General features: G+C 41.4%; 1 protein-coding gene across 2 annotated transcripts; it reads right to left on the reverse strand.

Moving 5' to 3' along the window:
- Positions 1 to 4,556: 4,556 nt before the first annotated feature.
- Positions 4,557 to 14,746, reverse strand: LOC115193543 (polymeric immunoglobulin receptor-like). 2 transcript variants are annotated; one of them, XM_029752263.1, is made up of 9 exons: positions 13,636 to 14,746; positions 13,135 to 13,440; positions 12,312 to 12,647; positions 12,031 to 12,142; positions 10,052 to 10,146; positions 9,811 to 9,851; positions 9,622 to 9,702; positions 5,547 to 5,606; positions 4,557 to 4,748 (listed from the first exon to the last, which is right to left on the reverse strand). In XM_029752263.1, exons 1-9 carry the CDS (start codon positions 13,688 to 13,690, stop codon positions 4,689 to 4,691), a joined length of 1,146 nt encoding a protein of 381 aa, XP_029608123.1. In that variant the 5' UTR covers positions 13,691 to 14,746; the 3' UTR covers positions 4,557 to 4,688. The 2 variants fall into 2 exon arrangements, with proteins under 2 accessions (XP_029608123.1, XP_029608122.1); XM_029752262.1 differs by having other exon boundaries at positions 9,622 to 9,705.
- Positions 14,747 to 22,574: the final 7,828 nt, after the last annotated feature.

Below are 22,574 nucleotides of genomic sequence, written 5' to 3' on the forward strand. Positions count from 1 at the left end.
AACCTTAGTTCAACACCTATAGTACGTAATCAATACATTTTAGCCTCTTGAAGACGTTACAAGTGGCATAATTCAGCCATTATAGGAGAGGAAGTTGGTTTCCCTTTAATTCTATCATTTGCTATAATGAATTTAAAAAAATATTCCCTGAAGGGAATGGAAACGTTTTACAAGTGCAAATAAAACAATCTATACAAACCCAAAATATATGACCCTTGTGTTTGTCATATACACGTTTCTACTTAAAAAAAAAATGAAATGTGTGCTGCATTAAAATTGCCATGGTAACGAGATGCTAGCTGCAACATCTGCTGGACAGAACAACTTGGAATGTTGATTTAGGATGGATTTTACTGTGGGGAGTGACTGCTCTCTCCTTCAAATATTGAATAAAATGACCTTGTGTCACGACTACTGCCGAGGGTGGTTCCTCTCCCTGTTCGGGTGGTGCTCGGCGGTCGTCGTCACCGGCCTACTAGCTGCCATCGATCCCCTTTTCGTTTTTCTGTTAGTTATGTCTTTATTAGTTGCACCTGTGTTCATTTAGGTAACTAGTGGTGTTATTTAAGCCCGCCTCTCCACCTGTTCTGTGTGCGGGCTTGTTACGTGTTTTCACTGTGTTTGTGTAGTGTATCGTGTTATTGGACTTTGGGTTTTTGTTACGCCCTGTTGTGTTTGGGCATATTTCTCTTTTGTGGTACTTATTAAATATATATTGTACCAAACATTTTTCTGCCTCCTGCGCCTGACTCCACACCCACGACGTCCAAGCGTTACAGAAGCCCGCACCCACGACATGGAGTCAGCAGAAGCAGCCACCACTCCTCTACCATCGATGGAAGAACGGGTCCTCCATCACACCACCGTCCTCCATCGGATTGGGTCAGCCATGGACCAGATGATGGAGAGGATGGATCGATGGGAGAGGAGTGGTCTCCTCCCTTCACCTCCGGCTCACCCGACGAGTCCACCTCCTCCATTCCCTTCCTCGTCTGGATCTGGGGCGGCAGGGTGCCAGGGATTTCTATTACAACTACAGTTATACCTGGCGACCGTGAGGCCGACTCCCTCGGGGGAGGAGAGTGTGAGCCTCCTCATCTCCTGCCTGACGGGTCGAGCATTGGAGTGGGCCAACGCTGTTTGGAATGGACCAGACTCATTGAGGAATAACTACCCTGAGTTCACCCGCCGTTTCAGGGCCGTATTCGATCACCCCCCAGAAGGACGAGCGGCGGGTGAACGACTGTTTCACCACAGACAGGAGATGAGGAGTGCGCAAGACTTTGGCCTAGAGTTCCGGACCTTGGCTGCTAGGGCTGGGTGGAACGACAGGGCCCTAATGGACCACTACAGGTGTAGCCTCCGGGAGGACGTCCGCAGGGAGCTAGCGTGTCGGGATACTACACTCTCCCTAGATGAACTCATCGACATGTCTATACGACTGGACAATCTGCTGACTGCCCGCGGGTGTTCAGAAAGGGTCCTGTCAGTTCCATCTCCTAGCCTGCCTGCGCCCATTCCTATGGAGCTTGGGGGAACCGCGTTAAGGGGAACTGGAGGTTGGGCGCCTCTCCTGCACCAATTGTGGTTGACGAGGACACACGGCCGACCGGTGCTGGGAGGGTCCCTCTGGGAGTCGAGAAGGCAGGCAGAACAATCCTCGTTCATCCCAGGTGAGTCAGCACCACACTCACCCAGAATCCTCTGTTGGTCACATGTTTGTCTTAATTTTTTTTCTTGATTTTTGCTCCCTTTTCCCAGCATAAGGCGCTAGTCGATTCAGGCGCAGCTGGGAACTTTATGGATAGCGGACTCGCCCTTAAGTTGGGAAGTCCGCTGGTACCGTTAGATTCCCCTTTCCCCGTGCACTCCTTAGATAGCCGACCATTAGGGTCAGGGCTGGTCAGGGAAGCCACGGTGCCACTGGACATGGTAACGCAGGGGAATCATAAGGAACGAATTAGTTTATTTCTTATCGATTCACCTGCGTTTCCAGTGGTGCTGGGGGTGCCCTGGCTAGCCAGTCACAATCTCAAGATTTTGTGGAAACGGGATTCTCCAGGGATGGTCAGAGAGGTGTTCAGGTAGGTGTCTGGGTGTTTCCATCGGTGCCACGTCGGTGCCACGTCGGTGGAGCGTCCAGGCCAGGTTTCCACTGTGCGCATTCCCCCTGAGTATGCCGAGTTGGCTCTCGCCTTCTGTAAGAAGAAGTCGACTAAATTACCATCTCATCGACAGGGGGATTGTGCGATAGACCTCCAGGGTAACGCTGCGCTTCCCAAGAGTCACGTGTACCCATTGTCCCAGGAGGAGACGTTGGCTATGGAGACATATGTCACGGAATCTCTGGGGCAGGGGTACATTCGGCCCTCCATTTCAACCGTCTACTCGAGTTTCTTTTTCGTGAAGAAAAAGGGGGGAGAGCCATCTCCTTCCTGGGTTATCGCATTTCCACCTCAGGGATGGTGATGGAGTATGGCCGCGTTAATGCCGTGCGCAATTGGCCGACTCCAACCACGGTGAAGGAAGTGCAGCGGTTTTTGGATTTTGCCAATTACTACCGGAGGTTTATCTGGGGTTTTGGCCAGGTGGCGGCTCCCATTACCTCACTATTGAAGGGGGGACCGGTGCGTTTACGGTGGTCAACAGAGGCGGACAGAGCCTTCAACCAGTTGAAGGCGCTGTTCACTGATGCGCCCGTGTTGGCGCACCCGGACCCCTCTTTACCGTTCATAGGGGAGGTGGACGCATCCGAGGCTGGGGTGGGTGCCATTCTATCACAGCGCTCGGGTATGCCACCGAAACTCCGCCTCTGCGCTTTCTTCTCTAGGAAGCTCAGTCCGGCGGAGCGGAACTATGACGTGGGGGACCGTGAGTTGTTAGCTGTGGTCAAGGCTCTGACCGTGTGGAGACATTGGCTTGAGGGGGCTAGACACCCTTTTCTCATCTGGACTGAACATCGGAACCTGGAGTATATCCGGGCAGCCCGGAGACTGAATCCGCGTCAGGCACGGTGGGCCATGTTTTTCACCCGATTTCAGTTCAGGATTTCATATAGACCAGGCTCCATGAACACCAAGGCTGACGCGCTGTCCCGCCTTTATGACACTGACGATAGACCCATCGATCCTACTCCCATCCTTCCAGCTTCTAAGCTGGTAGCACCAGTGGTATGGGAGGTGGACGCGGACATTGAGCGGGCGTTACAGATGGAGCCTGCGCCTTCTAATTTTCCTACAGGTCGTAAGTATGTTCCGCTTGGTGTCCGTGATCAATTGATTCGATGGGCTCATACGCTACCCTCGTCTGGTCATCCTGGGGTGGCGAGGACAGTGCAAGGCCTTAGGGGGAGGTACTGGTGGCCCACCTTGGCTAAGGATGTGAGGTTTTATGTCTCTTCCTGTTCGGTTACAACCCCTCCCCGATCCACAAAGGCCGTGGTCTCACCTGTCGGTGGACTTTCTTACCGATCTTCCTCGTCTCAGGGGAAACCACAGTTCTGGTAGTTGTGGATCGGTTTTCTAAGTCCTGCCGTCTCCTCCCGTTGCCAGGTCTCCCTGCGGCCCTACAGACTGCGGAGGCTCTATTCACCCATGTCTTCCGGCATTACAGGGTGCCGGAGGACATCGTCTCTGATCGGGGTCCCCAGTTCACATCCCGTGTATGGAGGGCGTTTATGGAGCGTCAGGGGGTCTCGGTCAGCTTGACCTCCGGTTATCACCCCGAGAGCAATGGGCAGGTGGAGAGAGTGAACCAGGAGGTGGGTAGGTTTCTGCGGTCGTACTGCCAGGACCGGCCAGGTGAGTGGTCGAGGTACTTACCATGGGCTGAGTTGGCGCAAAACTCACTACGCCACTCATCCACTAACATATCGCCTTTCACTACAGGCAGTTCAGAGCCTCCGGCAATGATCCACGGTCTGGTTCCTCCGGCGACACAGAAGCGGGGGGATCAGCAGGTAGAGTGGGGGCTACGCCCCGAACCAGAGGCAGCTGTCTATCGTTGTCTCTGATTAGGAATCATACTTAGGCAGCCTTTTCCCACCTGTGTTTGTGGGTAGTTGTTTTCTGTTTAGTTTTCTGTACCTGACAGAAGTGTGTGCTTTTGTTTTCCCTTTGTTATTTTTGTTTGAGTGTTTGTTTGATTCTAATAAAAGATCATGAACACGTGCCATGCTGCATCTTGGTCCCCTCTCTACGACAGTCGTTACAATCAGTTTGGGTTTCTTACGGTCAATTTGCAGTCTACAAATTATTTGTTATTATGTTCTGGCCCCCTGACCAGCCGCACAAGAAAAAATTGTCCTGTGCTGAATCAAGTTAATGATCGCTGCCCTGTGAAAACAGAGTGATGAAGCATTGCATTATTTTGTTACACAGCTTGTACTTTTAATTTACACACTTGATCATGACTAGTTACTGGCATTGGACATTTGACAATATACATGACAGATATAAGATGAACATGTAAAAAACAAGAGACAAGGTGAAAAGGTGGATGGAACATAACTAATATAACAGATAGTGTATGTGGTGATAATGAAAACAAACACAGCATACAGTCTTCAGTAGTTTATTACACAACAGATTAGAGGGGTCTTTCTGGGGTGGGTTAAGAGGTATGACAGAAGCATATTGGAGGCAGATAGATGTTGTGACACAGGAGAGGAATTGTTCTGTCCTTCCAGGTTAAGGACTCAACCAAGGTCTTCTCTCAGTCAGTAACTGCTGTGCTGCTGCTGCCCTATGCTGGAGAGGAAGATAAATAAGTCATAAGTTCCGTGGTGACGTTTCCCCTATGTACAGATCTAGGATCCGCTTCCCCTCCCCCAACGCATAACCTTAACCAATAGTAGGAAGCATTATGAAACTGACCCGAGATCAGCGTCTAGGGGCAACTTCATCCTTAACCCAGTCACACTCAATAATGTAATGTTATCGATACATTGATAACAATGAGGTTAGCTGGTCACAATGTGATGATAAAGTTTTACATGCAGCAAAGTAAAAAGACTAAAAAATATTTGTGTGGTTAAAGGGCGACTTTGGGCACGAAAAACTGTCCATCTCCACCTCTTTTTGATTTGATTCGTTCTACATTTTTAAACAGAAATTGGCTGTCTTTGGTGGTTCATGTATGTGTCAATGCGCGCCTCGACCGGCATAGCTAGTTCATTAGCTAAGCTAGGCAATTTAGCTACCCAGTAACTCTTCCAGTATGTAAAAAATAAAATAAAATAAATCTTCCAGTATGTGTTGACGTCACTTCACAGGATTTGTTTTTGGACGGATGCTGTAGAGATCGATTAGAAATTGCACTTCTGTAGCCAAATTCAACAGTTATGTTTTGTTTTTAAGCATTAAATGACCTGGTATGATGGTGCATTGATTAGTTATACAGTTGAAATCCGGTATTTGTGCGTTTTTGCCCAAAGTCGACCTTTAAAGAGTGATGTTTAGTACACATAGTAATGTGGTGTTGTCTGTATCTTTGTTGAGAGATCAGCATCATTTGGTACAACAGACAGAGGAGACACCAACACTGACCTGTGTGGTCACCTGTAGAGCTAGTGAGCTGTAGACCACATTATCATCTGGTTCTGCTGACTACAGAGGAGGAACAGGGAGAGAGGTGAACAGGGACAGTTCTGTCGTGATATAATGTAACAGGACATTGACATTTATAATGGTGATACTGAGAACATGTTTACTAAACAATCAACCAATCCATACTTTTATTAAAGTACCTCAATATGAAGCTGTGTCTAGAATACATTGAGATGAACAACAGCAGCCTTCCTGTGTGTGAGCTGTCTGAATAAGACAACCACGATGGGAATAATAATAATAATAGGAATAACCACAGTGGGAATAATAATATTGAATGATAACAATAATAATAATAATAATAATAACCACAGTGGGAATAATAATAGTAATAATAATAATAATAATAACCACAATGGGAATAATAATAGTAATAATAATAATAATAATAACCACAATGGGAATAATAATAATAAAAATAATGATAATAACCACAGCGGAAATAATAACAATAACAATAATAATAATATTAATAGTAGTAATAATAGTAATAATAACCACAGTGGGAATAATAATAATACAAGTAATAATAGTAATAATAACACAAGTAATAATGGTAATAATAATACTAGTAATATTAATATTGATAATAACAATAGTGATAATAATACTAGTGATAACAGTAATAATAATACTAGTAATATTAGTATTGATAATAACAATAGTGATAATAATACTAGTGATAACAGTAATAATAATACCAGTAATAATAGTAATAATAATTATAATAGTAATAATAATAATACTAGTAATATCAGTATTAATAATAATTATAATAGTAATAATAATACTACTAATAATAGTAATAATAATTATAATAGTAATAATAGTAATAATAATTGTAAGTATAATAATAATAACTATAATTGTAATAATACTACTAGTAATATTATTAATAATTATTATTATAATAGTAATAATAGTAATAATAGTAAAAAGTATATTTTATTACTAGTACTATTAATAATAATAATAATACTAGTAGTAGCAGTAATACTAATAATAGTAATAATAATAATAGTAATAATAATACTAGTAATAATAGTAATAATAATACTAGTAATAACAGTAATAATGATAATAGTAATACCAGTAATAATTATAATAATTATAATAGCAATTATAATAGCAATAATAATACTAGTATTAATAATAATACTTATAATTATAATAGCAATAATAATTATTATAGTAGTAGTAATAATACTAGTAATGTTAATAATAATAATAGTATTACAAGTAATAGTAATAATAATAATAATCACATCAGGAATAATAATAATACTAGTAATAATAGTAATAATAACAATAGTAATAATAGTAATAATAATACCAGTAATAATAGCAATAATAATACCAGTAATAATAGTAAAAATAATACCAGTAATAATAGTAATAATAAAACTAGTAGTAATAGTAATAATAAAACTAGTAGTAATATTAATAATAATACCAGTAATAATAGTAATAATAATACCAGTAATAATAGTAATAATAATACCAGTAATAATAGTAATAATAATACCAGTAATAATAGTAATAATAATACCAGTAGTAATAGTAATAATAATACCAGTAATAATAGTAATAATAATACCAGTAATAATACTGGCTACCTGGATAAAGCACTAAATAAACTTCAATTAGTGCTAAATATGGCTGCTAGAATCCTGACTAGAACCAAAAAGAATTGATCATATTACTCCAGTGCTAGCCTCCCTACACTGGCTTCCTGTTAAGGCAAGGGCTGATTTCAAGGTTTTACTGCTAACCTACAAAACATTACATGGGCTTGCTCTTACCTATCTTTCCAATTTGGTCCTGCCATACATACCTACACGTACGCTACGGTCACAAGACGCGGGCCTCCTAATTGTCCCTAGAATTTCTAAGCAAACAGCTGGAGGCAGGGCGTTCTCCTATAGAGCTCCCTTTTTATGGAATGGTCTGCCTACCCATGTGAGAGACGCAGACTCAGTCTCAACCTTTAAGTCTTTACTGAAGACTCATCTCTTCAGTAGGTCCTATGATTAAGTATAGTCTGGCCCAGGATGGTGAAGGTGAACGGAAAGGCTGGAGCAACGAACCGCCCTTGCTGACTCTGCCTGGCCGGTTCCCCTCTCCACTGGGATTCTCTTCCTCTAACCCTATTACAGGGGCTGAGTCACTGGCTTACTGGTGCTCTTCCATGCCGTCCCTGGAGGGGTGCGTCACTTGAGTGGGTTGAGTCACTGACGTGGTATTCCTGTCTGGGTTGGCGCCCCCCCCCCCCCCGGGTTGTGCCGTGGCGGAGATCTTTGTGGGCTATACTCGGCCTTGTCTCAGGATGTTAAGTTGGTGGTTGGAGTTATCCCTCCAGTGGTGTGGGGGCTGTGCTTTGGCAAAGTGGGTGGGGTTATATCCTGCCTGTTTGGCCCTGTCCGGGGGTTTCATCGGATGGGGCCACAGTGTCTCCTGACCCCTCCTGTCTCAGCCTCCAGTATTTATGCTGCAGTAGTTTATGTGTCGGGGGGCTAGGGTCAGTCTGTTACATCTGGAGTATTTCTCTTGTCTTATCCGGTGTCCTGTGTGAATTTAAATATGCTCTCTCTAATTCTCTCTTTCTCTCTTCCTTTCTTTCTTTCTCTCTCTCGGAGGACCTGAGCCCTAGGACCATGCCTCAGGACTACCTGGCAAGATGACTCCTTGCTGTCCCCAGTCCACCTGGCCGTGCTGCTGCTCCAGTTTCAACTGTTCTGCCTGCGGCTATGGAACCCTGACCTGTTCTCTGGACGTGCTACCTGTCCCAGATCTGCTGTCCCAGACCTGCTGGAACCCTGACCTGTTCACCGGACGTTCTACCTGTCCCAGACCTGCTGGAACACTGACCTGTTCACCGGACGTGCTACCTGTCCCAGACCTGCTGTTTTCAACTCTCTTGAGACAGCAGGAGCGGTAGAGATACTCTCAAAGATCGGCTATGAAAAAGCCAACTGACACTTACTCTTGAGTTACTGACTTGTTGCACCCTCGACAACTACTATGATTATTATTATTTGACCATGCTGGTCATTTATGAACATTTGAACATCTTGGCCATGTGCTGTTATAATCTCCCCCTGGCACAGCCAGAAGAGGACTGGCCACCCCTCATAGCCTGGTTCCTCTCTAGGTTTCTTCCTAGGTTTTGGCCTTTCTAGGGAGTTTTTCCTGGCCACCGTGCTTCTACACCTGCATTGCTTGCTATTTGGGGTTTTAGGCTGGGTTTCTGTGCAGCACTTTGAGATATCAGCTGATGTAAGAAGGGCTATATAAATACATTTTATTTGATTTAGTAATAATAATACAAGTAATAATAGCAATAATAATATTAGTAATATTAGTATTAATAATAATAACAGTATTAATAGTGCTAGTAATAACAGCGATAATAATACTAGTAATAATAGTAATAACAATAATAGTGATAGTAATAACAGTAATAATAATACTAGAAATATTAGTATTGATAATAATTATAGCAGTAATAATAATACTAGTAATAATAGTAATACTAATAACAGTAGTAATAATGATAATAGTAATAATAATAACAGTAATAATAATACTAGTAATACCAGTAATAATACCACCAGTAATAATAGTACTAATAATAATAGCAATAATAATAATAATAATAATAGTAATATTAGTAATAATAATAAGTAATACTTGTAATAATTATAATAGTAATAATACTACTAGTAATATTAGTAATACTACTACTACTACTACCACTAATAATAATAGTAGTAATAATACTAGCAGTAATAATAATACTAATAATAGTAATAGTATTAAAGTAATAGTAATAATAATAATAATAGTAATAGTATTAAAGTAATAGTAATAATAATAATAATAATAATAACCACAGTGGGAATAAATCTGTAGACTATTATGTGTCAGATGTGTTTTGTCCTTTTTTCATCGATGAAACAATATAAAAATAAATCTAAAAAAAATTGTAAAATAAATTCTATTAGATCATTCTTACCTTGGTCTGTAACTTTTGCTGGGTCTTCCTCTTTAGAACGACAGTACTGTACGTTACATCATCATTGTCAGGAAATCGGTCCTGCTGGTACAGAGACACACACTGACTCATACTGTATGGAAATGACTATATCAAGAATAGAAAGGCATATTCATGTATGATTGAAAAGACAAGATGAGCGTAGTCTACCGCTGAGGTGATTATTGGCTGGTTCTCGGCTTTATTGTCTTCTGAAATAGAGAGGGAGATATTAATGTCCCCTGAGTTACAATGGACTCAGTTACATTTCATGTCACATCAACACCACCTGTCTCCTCAGAGCTAAATGAAGGTGTACTGTATGTACATGCCATAATGTGTGCACAATTCATTCTATTGTATATTCCAACATGAATATATTGTCATATATAAAAATAAAAAATTAACATACTGTGCTTTCTCCACATCTTCCATGCCACTAGGATACCAGCTGTCACCACCACCAACATGCCCAGAGAGATGAGTAGGACTTTCACATCTATGGGCCTGATGGATGGCATACTGTATAAGAACTTTAAAATAGATCATTATGAATTTATAATTTGTGAAAAAGTAATAATTAGTTGTTTCCAGCTATTCACGTGTGGATCTTCACCATGCAATTAAAGATATGATATTATTACTATTGAGATTATTACTATACAAATAAGGTTTATAAGGTTTCGACAGTGTGTGGGTCTCTCTATCTCTTCCAGTATTCTTATTCTGATTCCTACACACCTGGAACAGACACTTTTCAGTAGTAAGGACCTTAGAGCGCAGACGGCCTCTGATCATATAAAAGTACAACTTAATAATGCAAATGAGAGACTGAGAATAACACCAACATTGCTGCTACTTCTCACAAGGCAACCACAGAGATGCTCTTCTACCCAAGAGGAAATGGTAAGCAATGTTGGTTAAATCAATGTTGTTTCAACGTAATTTCTCAACGTATTGTGGAGTGGAATCTATGTAGAAAATACATTGGGTTTGAAAAAAGTCATCAACCAGTACTGTTTTCAGCTCATTTCAACTAACATTGAAATTAGGGTCAAACGTGAATTTAAATACATTGACTTAACTTGACTAGCAGGTTGTTACATCAATCTATTTTCAACATAATCATCAGAACTATGTTTGCTGGAATTGCGTAGAAAATATTCGACTGGGGGGTTGAAATTATGTTGAATTGTAGATTTGATTAGACATATTTTATTTAACCTTGTTTCAATGTTGATAGTAAAATGGTATGTTTCAATAAACGTCATTGTTTCAATGTCATGCTATTAACCTAAATAAAGAGGTGGCGCAGCGGTCTAAGGCACTGCATCTCAGTGCTAGAGACATCACTACAGATGTAGATCCCGGGCTGTATCACAAACGGCCGTGCTCGGGAGTCCCATAGGGCTGCGCACAATTGGGTTAGGGGAGGGTTTGACTGGGGTAGGCCGTCATTATAAAATAAGAATTTGTTCTTATTAACTGACTTGCCTAGTTAATTAAATTACACAGTCAAACAATTCCTGCCTAAACAGTGACTCTTACTGGTATATGATGGGTAACGCACATCAGAGACAACTAGCTTACCTTCCAGATGCTTTTCTCTTTGTACCCTGCTTAGCTTTGGAAACAAGCTGTGTTCAACTCAGCTAAACTGTCATGTCAACACATTGATCAGTTTCCACACTCATTTGCATAGACTACCAACATTTTATTTAACTAGGCAAGTCAGTTAAGAACAAATTCTTATTTTCAATGACAGCCTACAAACAGTGGTTAACTGCCTTGTTCAGGGGCAGAACGACAGATATGTACCTTGTCAGCTTGGGGATTTGAACTTGCAACCTTTCAGTTACTACCCCAATACTCTAACAACTAAGCTACCCTGCCGCCCCAGGTAACATGAAATAGTTGAAATAGTTGAAAGTAACTCCTCTAACTTTTCTTACACAAGCTGTACGTGAAGGTAAATTCAGAGTGAGGTTGGGTTTATGTAGGCTACATTGACATCTGATTAGCCCAACAACAAACACCATATTTCAATGTGAAGCTAGGTATGCTATCATTCGTCCATGATTGATTGTATCTTTGGAAGTTTAGAAACTTGAAGAGATAATATGATTACTGTTGAAATTACGTTCATTTTATGAGTGCAACATGACCTTGCAAATGAGAGAGTGAAAATAACACCAACATTGCTGCTACTTCTCACAAGGCAACCACAGAAATGTTCTACCCAAGAGGACGTGATAACAGTCTCTATATGCATTTAGGGAGGGTGTTAGGTTAGCATTAACTGTTGTAGTGTATGATGGAATTGTAATGTTTCTCTGTGTTCATAGTATCTAACAATATGTGGGATAATACAGCTGAATGAGTGATAATAACCTCTGGTGGACTTCCTCCATGTTCCCCTCAGCTCCTTGACTTGTGTTGTCAGTCTGAACAGGCTCAGCAGTTGGAGAGGCAGAGGGTTGTTGAGTGGTTGGATCTTGGGTTGCTGTGAGGTAAAACAACAATATCATCAATGAAGTTAATGGTATACCAGGTAGTCAGGTTGTATAGCAACATCACATTCATAGTTAATATTCCAATTAGTTCCAGATGATACCAGTGGATTAAACAAAGTGAATCATATTGATCATAAAGTATGTGATTGATCTACTAACTTGAGGTCATCTTAGAGCTTCTCTGTGTTGCAGTTTGTTGACTGACAGTAATGTGAACAGGCATCTCTAGTTCTCCCACTCTACACCAATACCAGTCAGTGTTCTCCATCTTCAGTCCACTCATAGTCACTGTTAAGGCTTTTCTGTTGTTGGCATCACTAGTCCGCTTTAATGTCACTGATGTTCCATTTAAAGTCCCAGAAAACCCACTCACACAATCACCACCCATCCTGCACCACTTCATATCTCCAGTGTTACTATAGTAACAACGGACAGTGACACTCCCTCCTTCTACTCCAGTCACTTCCTGATGGTCCACATAGAGTTCTGGAGTACCTGAACACAGGTAAAAAACAAGAATTCAGAGAAGAAAAAAGTGCTTTTACAAAGTGCCTTACAAATTCCTTAAAGCTGCAGTCTGTGATTGGTACATCCATTTTTGGTCTTTTAAATTCATAATAGTTATATATTGCCATTGATTCTTGAAGAATGTAACTTGCATCAGGAGCTTAGTTCAACTGTTGCCCCATAATGACCCAAAATATAATCTTGTTTTACTCAGCTGTTTGGAAACAATGTAATTGTAAACAAACACTGTACGGCTTCAAAACATGGTCAGTTCATTGCACAGAGATGTACAGTATAGATCTGTCTATGAATTTCAGAGTGGCTACACATTTCTCAATTCATTTGTTGTAGTAGGCTATCTATAATTGGGTCATTATTTAGTATTTGACATTGCAGGTTTACAGGACACTCCATAGGACATTTCTGAGCACTGTTCATTCTACTTTACTAGATATGAAAAGTGAAGGGATCTTACCTGGAGTGACAGATAGGTAGAACCATTGTATCCTGATATCTGGTCCTCCATTGATCTCCACAACACACCTGTAATTCTCAGAATCCTCTGGCTCCAGGCCAGTCATGGTCACAGTGAAGATTCTCTTGTTGATGTCATCAGAGATTGAGTTTTTACCACTGCTCTTAGGATGGTCAGTGCGTACTACATAAGAACATACATCCCAACCTAATCCTTTACACCAGTATTTCACATGGTTGATGTGATTCAGATCATAGCTACATGGGAAGCTGATGGAGCCTCCTGTCTGCACAGACACATGCCACCCTGTGGACATATCAACACAAAACACATTTAAATTAGAGTTAACATTTAACAGAATCTTTACAGAGGTAATATGTAAAAATCATATTGCTCCAACACTTTTAAACAGCTTGTTCATGATTGAGATTGATTATACAGTGTTTAAAGTGAATTGACTCAGGGGACTTCACCCTTAATTCATAGAAATGTTACCCTTACCTGCTGAGAGTCTGTAGAAGATGAGGAGGAGGAAGAGGGAGAGATGAAGAGCCATGAGAGTTAGAGTCTGCCTTTTACGTTAAATGGGCCTGAGCACAAATGTGTGTCAAGGACCAAGGCACCAGCGAGAACTACTACTTCCTAGTGTTCACAGAACTCTCTTCCTGCTTCTGTTTGTGTGTACATTCAACAAGAACACTCTCTGTACAGGAAATGTACAGCAAAAGTGTGAAAGTTACAGTAGCTCAGAATTCTGCAAGTTTCAGTTACAATCTTTCCATGACGTCATGTTAAATACTGAGCTATACATTCTATTATTGGCTCCAATACTCCAAACTACTTCAGATACATCAGAATTTCTCACTCAAACTCACAGAGCACAGAGCTCACATCATATTGTGACAAATCATCTTGAGAACAATAAAATGTCTTTCAAAACATTCATTACTTTTAGTTATTTATGCTTTCATACAATTTTCACACATATGTGGTAATATTTCACAACTCTACTTCAGATCATCAAGAAGGCTGTTGTTTCAAAACTTTAAGCACTTTTTCAATTGAGTGCAACACAAAATCACACAGTAACTTTTTCACCAAACCTAATCAGTGTTTCGTCTAGAAATACCTTTAAAATAAAGTAATTGCCTTTCACAATGCAATTCTTTCAATACTTTTCATATGATTGTCTTCTCATTTATTTAAATACATTTGACCATCACTTAATCCAACGTCGCTTAATGGTTAATCACTTAACTGTTTGGTAAACATATATATTTTAATCTGGTTGGTCTACTACATATGGATTTTGAGAACTACATAAATAAATGCGTGTTTGTATAATATAAACATCTAAATGATAAGAATAATACATCATAGCCATACATAATGACTATTCATTGTTGCTCATTGATTTCACATAGTGGTAACCACAATTGGTCAACATATAAAAGGTGTGTGTGTGAACACTTTCTTTGAACATGGAGCAGATAGACAGCAAGGGGCAGGAAGAAATCAAAGTGCTTGTGGACAAGGGGCCATTCAGAGAGGAGGGCATGGGCCCCGTCAAAGAGGTCAAAGAGGTGGGCATCTAATGAAGTCCGGCCATTTTTGTTGACCTTGTGGTAAACAGAGGCCTTGCCATGGCAGAAGCTTCCAGATTTGTTCACCCATATCTGAAAAGATCAACTGTCAACTCGATCATGAGAACATTTCGCTAAGAATATGCACTATGCTTTACCATTACATAGACAGTAAATGACATATTGTAATGAATGTAAATTCACAAAACATGTTACAGTATTCCTACAGTATGAACTATTGACAGTACACTCTGTTCTACCATCAGAATTGACAGAACACCCCATGGTGGTGGCCATGGGTTTGTGCTGACGGTCCAGCAGTAGTGGGCTGTGGTGGAAATGGTGAGGGCCAGGAATGACATACGGCTGTCCGAAATAAAGCAGGCCATTGAGAAGAACGATGGCACCTTTCCCAATGTGGCATCCATCAGCCTACCAACAATCGGCCACCTTATGAAGAGGCACCAGGTATCTATGAAACACATTTACCTTGTGCTTTTTGAGAGAAAGAACTACGGGCCGAGTATGTTCAGGTACAGCGCTATATACTGTATTACTGTTTCTATGTGATGCACATGCTCCTTCACAATATCATGAAGGAACTATACTGTAAAACTAACAAACCCAAATGTATTTTTAGAGCGTGATTGTCACACCCTGATCTGTTTCACCTGTCTTTGTGATTGTCTCCACCCCCCTCCAGGTGTTGCCCATCATCCCCATTATCCCCTGTGTATTTATACCTGTGTTCTCTGTTTGTCTGTTGCCAGTTCGTTCTGTTTCGTCAAGCCCACCAGCGGTTTCCCCTCTGCTCCTGTCTCTTGATTGTTCCTGTTTCCTGATTGTTCCTGTTTCCTAGTTTCCCCGGTGTTGACCATTCTGCCTGCCCTGACCCTGAGCATGCCTGCTGTCCTGTACCTTTGCCCCACCTATCTGGATTACTGACCTCTGCCTACCCTGACCCTGTCATTTTGCCTGCCCCTGTTCGAATAATAAACTTTGTTGTTTTGACACAGTCTGCACCTGGGTCTTACCTTAAACGTGATAGTGATGGTGCTTGACACTGTTGTTAACCATCATTAGTACATCTTTGTTGATGAAGTGGGCTTCAAACTGGCTAAAAGTCGGCGCGTGGGCGGAATATCATCGGCCATCAGGCGACCGTCCAAGTGCCTGGACAACATGGTGAAACATCTCCATGTGTGCAACTACCTCTGAAGATGGTATGGAGGACGTAGGCCATTACTTGGACCTTACAACGCTGCACATGTCATTGTGTTTCTTAATGGAATTGAGCAGGCCTGTCAAGGTGAAGGGGTCAGATATGTCATTGTGAGGGACAATGTCAGGTTCCACCATACAGAGGTGGTTCAGGCATGGTTTCTGCCCATTCCCATATCGTGACCCTATACCTGCCCCCATACTCTCCTGTCCTCAGCCCTATTGAGGATGTATTTTCAGCATGGAGGTGGAAGATGTATGGTCACCATCCCCATGAGTGCCGCCCTCCTTCTGGCCATGGATGAGGCAGGCTACGACATCAATTCAGAACAGTGTCTTCATTGATCACACCTTTATTTACACATTGGATAGATATTATGGAAAGTTAAAGATTTTCTGTCAATTTTGTTGGGTAATGTAAGTATATTTCCTCATGTGAAAACAGTATAATATACTGTAATTTACAGTTCTGTAGCATACTACTTTCAGGACTTCTAAGGGTGATTTGAAACACGTATCTTGCATTGTTTTCTATTGGATTAACTGGTAGTTAAAATGACTATATTCATTATGTTGAGTTTTGGTGATTAAACCAATGTTCTCAGTAAATTTCACAATAAACGTATATTTTGAATCAATGGTTGTGTGGTGAGAGATGTTTACAATCACAATGACGCACAATGACAGGTCATGAATGAAAGACTGACTACGTTACAAGGGTGACCAGTTTGGAGTTTTGTACTAAGAGTTGTGAAAATATACCACATACTTTCAAAAATAGTTCCAAAGCAATAACAAAAACTTTAACAAAGCATGTATATATTCCATTAAAGCTGGAGAAGATAAAGACAGAACAGTACTCCAAGGCTCTGATTCAACAAGGAGAGGATTTGTTACAGTAAATCAGACGATCAAATTACAACTATGAAACAAAAAGTACTGTTTACAAAACGTTGGTCATTATGACACCAGGATTCATAAATTAAACTATTAACAAAAACGCCAAACGTATAGGTGTGTGTGTGTGTTTTATCCCCCCAAAAGCGGAAAACATTTACAATAATACATTTTTATAAGAACATCCACATTTTTCTTATATCTCTCAGATATAGGACAGTCACTTCAAAACATACTTTATTTTGATGCAGGGGAGAGCGAGGTAGGTTGTCACATGGGTAAGTTGTCAAACTGTTCATACCTCCAACACTAGAGGCTCGATCTCAAAAATCAAATAGCTACTTTGTGTGACTACATGTTCCATTGACACTTCCTGTTCAGATGTGGTCAAGGTCACTCTAATCTGAGGTGAGCACAAGTTTCTTATTTTTCCCCTTCAAAAGTAAAAAATGGGCACTTTACATTTTATGCAGTAAAACTTTGTTAGGTATGAATGTTCAAAATCATAATTTTGCACTGAGTAGAGGAGACAATAATGTGTATTTTGATACTTTAGATGCAGTGCTATGTTGAGCTAACCTTGAGATTTAGCCAACATTAGCACACATGTCAGTTTGGGGCAAGATGTCTCAATGACCTTTGGGCAAGTCTTCACATGTGACAACTTGCCCCAGTATACATAGACACATAGAACATGCTCAAAATACATTGTGATATTGTGTAATCAGCTCTGGTAATAGTATTACATGTTACTGTAAATTGATTATTATATATACGTATAGTTTAGAGCAGCAGACATATCCCTGGGCTACACAAGACAGGCTCTGGTGTGTGTGTGTGTGTGTGTGTGTGTGTGTGTGTGTGTGTGTGTGTGTGTGTGTGTGTGTGTGTGTGTGTGTGTGTGTGCGTGTGCGTGTGTGTGTGTGTGTGTGTGTGTGTGTGTCTACTCACACAAAACATGCCTACTGTATGAGACAGTATATCCACACACACACACACTACTTCATACAGTGTCATGAATTTAGGGTGGTGTTAATAATTGCATTGTGGCAACAAGGATAGTAGACAGGGAGGTGGGCGTAATAAGTCTGTAAAAATATGTAATTGCAATGAGGAAATGTGTTTTTGAAGGAAGGAAGGAAGGAAGGAAGGAAGGAAGGAAGGAAGGAAGGAAGGAAGGAAGGAAGGAAGGAAGGAAAGAAAGAAAGAAAGAAAGAAAGAAAGAGAAAGAGGGGAAGGAAGGAAAAATGGTTAGAAATGATAAAAGAAAGACAGAGAATGGCAGCACACCACCTGGCATAATGTTAAAGGCAGTGAGGCAGGTGAAGTTGCAGAACAAATCAATCAGGAGTACAGTGAAGGATTTTGACATAAATTTCCATACTCTGACTCGGTATTGTCAAAAGGTTACCAGAGAAGAAGTTGAAAGTCAGACAGCCATGCCAACAACAGTGGTTGGCTATACAAAGCCACGGCAGGTTTTTTCACCTGATTTGGAAATGCAGCTTGTTCAGTATATTACTGGGTCAGCTGACATTTATTTTGGTCAGTCGCCAAGTGAGGTCAGAAGACTTGCCTACCAGTTTGCTGTGGCACACCAGCTGAAGTTCGCGCCAATGTGGGCAGAAAAAGAAAAGGCCAGCTCGGAGTGGTTTACTGGATTCTGTCATGTCTTTGGCTATGCCGGATTAAGTGACATGACATGCTATTCTATAAAATCATATCTCTGTAATTAATATTACCTGATTAAGCTAATCAGGTAGGTAATTAACTAGAAAGTCGGGGCACCACAAAATAATGTTTATAGAGCTGTTATCTTCCGAATAACACTTTCTTCCACAATGTAGCAGAAGTGCTACAGAGATACCAATTTGGACCAGGATACACATGGAGTGTCGGTGGAACTGAGGTGACCACTGTACATAAACCTGACAAAGTGGTGGGCAGATGTGGATTCAAGGGTCACTGACCTCCGCTGAAAGGGGAACCCTCGTCACACTGGCCTGTGCTGTCTCAGCCACAGGGAATAGTATACCTCCATATTTTAAATGGGGTATGCTTCCGCAATCATTTCCTGATCAACGGGCCACCTGGCAGAAAAGGAGAGGCAAATCCCTCTGGGTGGATGAAAGATGTGCACTTTGTTGACTTCCTGAAACATTTTGTCAAGTGCTCAAAGGAGAATCCCTGTTTACTCCTTTTGGACAAAACAACGAGTCTCATCTGTCCATTGATGGACTCAATTATGCCAATTGCATAATTATGCTGTCATTCCCACCCCATTGCTCTCATCGGCTTCAACCCTTAGACAGGTCTGTCTACAGGCCGCTAAAGAGGCACATCAACACAGCGTGTGATGCCAGGATGAGGAACAATTCCAGGAGGACAATGTCAATTTATGACATTCCTGGGATTGTGGCAATCGCCTATCCTCTGGCTGCAACTCCCTTGAACATTCAGGCTGGCTTTAAGGTGGCTGGGGTACAACCTTACAATGGGTATGTATTGCTGGAAACCGAGTCTGCGCCATCCTATGTTTCAGATCGCCCCATTCAGAACCCAGCCCTGCCAGGCCCCAGCACCAACATTGCCCTGCCAGGCCCCAGCAACATTCCAGCCCTGCCAGGCCCCAGCACCAATCTGCCAGACCCCAGCACTATTCCAGCCCTGCCAGGCTCCAGCACCAACTTGCCAGGCCCCAGCACCAACCTGCCAGGCCCCAGCACTATTCCAGCCCTGCCAGGCCCCAGCACTATTCCAGCCCTGCCAGGTCCCCAGCACCAATCTGCCAGGCCCCAGCACTATTCCAGCCCTGCCAGGCCCCAGCACCAATCTGCCAGACCCCAGCACTATTCCAGCCCTGCCAGGCTCCAGCACTAACTTGCCAGTCCCCAGCACCAACCTGCCAGGCCCCAGCACCAACCTGCCAGGCCCCAGCACTATTCCAGCCCTGCCAGGCCCCAGCACTATTCCAGCCCTGCCAGGCCCCAGCACTATTCCAGCCCTGCCAGGCCCCAGCACTATTCCAGCTCTGCCAGGTTCCAGCACCAACTTGCCAGGCCCCAGCACCAATTCAGCCCTGCCAGTTCCCAGCACCATTCCAGCCATGCCTAGCACGAGCTCAGACACAGACCTGCCCAGTTCTTATGCTAGCACCAGCTCACCCTTGCCCAACAATGCCATTGCTGACAGTGGACTACCAACTCCAGAGGACATCCGGCCATATCCAAAAGCTGGCCCCCGAAAAAACAGCTTGCAAAGGAAGAAAATGGCGAAAAACAGCAATTCCAACTAACACACCAGTGAAGAAGGCATTAGAAATGGAAAATAATAAGGCACAATCTAGCAAAAGGCTGTTTCTGAAGAAAGGGAAGCAGGGGGGAGTCAACATCTGGATCTGCAAAGAACAAGAAAGCAGCTGAAAAAATAAAAATCGTAGAAGAGTCATCCTCAGATGAAGAGGACTGCTTCTGCCTCGTCTGTGTGGAGCCAGTTTCAAACAGCCTTCCAAAGAAGACTTGGGTGAAGTGTGTGAGATGCAAAAAATGGGCCCATGATGCTTGCACCTCAGGCCAGGCAATTAATGTGTGCCAGAACTGTGACTCTGAAGATGAGTCTGATTAGTCAGATATGGATGTACGTCGTATAGGCAGCTACAAAACTGTGCATTAGTGTGTTTAAACACCATGTCTCTTTTGTTAAGACTTTAAACATTTAAGCAAGTTTCCTGCAGTATTACATTCCATTCCGAATCCAACAATTACCGTGGATCTATGTGCACGCCAGAGAACGTTCGATTTAAGTAAAGTGGTCGTGCCACTTAATTAATGTGTGCTCTGCCAGCATCATTGTTTTGATTGAAATGCATGATTTGACAGATTCTCTAGGCATGATTGTTTTTATTTTGAGTTCTTTGATGAAGTTGAATTTGGTTTTGAATTTGAAATTAAAATCAATATTCACAATTAATTAGTTGTGTTCTTATTTGTTGATAATCCAATGTGATAACTTACTGGACGTAGTGTGACAATTTACCAGCTAATGTGTCAAATTGTCACAAGTGCACACTCTCTATTTAACGGTCTACAACTCCATACTGAAATAAGATATGAAGATGTAATGAATACAAAATATGTGCCCAAGACTTCCTTCTTTCATTTATACCATTGTGATGTATTGTGCCCAGTAAATGTTACACAGCGTGAAAAGTGTGACAACATACCTATTTTTTGACTATCTGATTTGTCATTTATGAATATGCTATTCAATGTGTTTCTATGAGATAATAGCAGTAAGGCAAAATTCAATGTTTCATCAAATAATTTAGTTATACACTTATTTATGCTTACAAATTCTAAATCAAATAGCTAAATTATCCTTGGTATGATCCTATGATGACGTAACAATTCCATATGTTAGCTTAGTAGCTTAGTAGAAACCAAGACTCGGGACCTCCTGATTCAGCTTTTGTAAACTACATAAGAACAACATTGTTTTGAGACTCTGCAAACTGCAATCAGATAGACATGTATGAAGGGTGATACAGAAATAGCAAGTGATTGTGGACAGTACAAATAATCAGTTGAGATACAAAATGAATTGCATTGCTTATTAAGTGCTAATCATCATTGTGTACACTCACCCCTGGGCTCCATGATGTGTTGTTGACTGGGGCCTGAGAGGTGGAAGAGGAGACAGCAGGATCTCCCATCCTAACAGCAGAGCTGTCTTGGATGGTTGGCATGGTCGTTGCTATTATGAAAACAATAGCAGATTATGTTTTTCACATACTAGCATCTTTGTGAGGAAGTAAAGCATGGAATAAATACATATTATGAGGCTGATACTAATGTAACACAACTACTGAATTTATATGTGCAGTAACTATGCATATTAAATAGTTTATCGGGACCCAACCAAACTTAACTTACTGATAAAGGGGTTCTCTGTGTTGCAGATTGTTGACTGACAGTAATGTGAACAGGCATCTCTAGTTCTCCCACTCTACACCAATACCAGTCAGTGTTCTCCATCTTCAGTCCACTCATAGTCACTGTTAAGACTTTTCTGTTGTTGGCATCACTAGTCCGCTTTAATGTCACTGATGTTCCATTTAAAGTCCCAGAAAACCTACTCACACAATCACTCAATTAGTTCCAGATGATACCAGTGGATTAAACAAAGTGAATCATATTGATCATAAAGTATGTGATTGATCTACTAACTTGAGGTCATCTTAGAGCTTCTCTGCAGTTGGTTGACTGACAGTGATGTGAACAGGCATCTCTAGTTCTCCCACTCTACACCAATACCAGTCAATGTTCTCCATCTTCAGTCCACTCATAGTCACTGTTAAAGGGGCAGTGCAGTCAAAAACGTGATAAACCAGGTTTTTTATGATAGTTTCACGCTATAAAGTTGGAATAACAATCTGAAATTGTGAAAATTATGATAAAATCTGGAATTTCAGCCTGTTCAGGTGGGATGTTTTTTTTTGCCCAAAGCATGAACTCTGAACTGATTATTCTGACCAATGACCAGATGTATCCTACTACTTTGAATGGGTAAGTGGGGAGTCTAATCGATCCCTTGTACCAATCAGGGCTGTGTATGTAAATAGATTACAATTTCTATCAACACACACACTTGATCAGACCGAGGATTTCAATAGCAAAAGGAGGCTCAGGGGAAAAAACATATTAGAAGTTATTTTCATGAAATAAACAGTAATTTATTGTT

Source organism: Salmo trutta, chromosome 5, assembly GCF_901001165.1.
Source record: "Salmo trutta chromosome 5, fSalTru1.1, whole genome shotgun sequence".
Classification (NCBI taxonomy): domain Eukaryota; kingdom Metazoa; phylum Chordata; class Actinopteri; order Salmoniformes; family Salmonidae; genus Salmo; species Salmo trutta.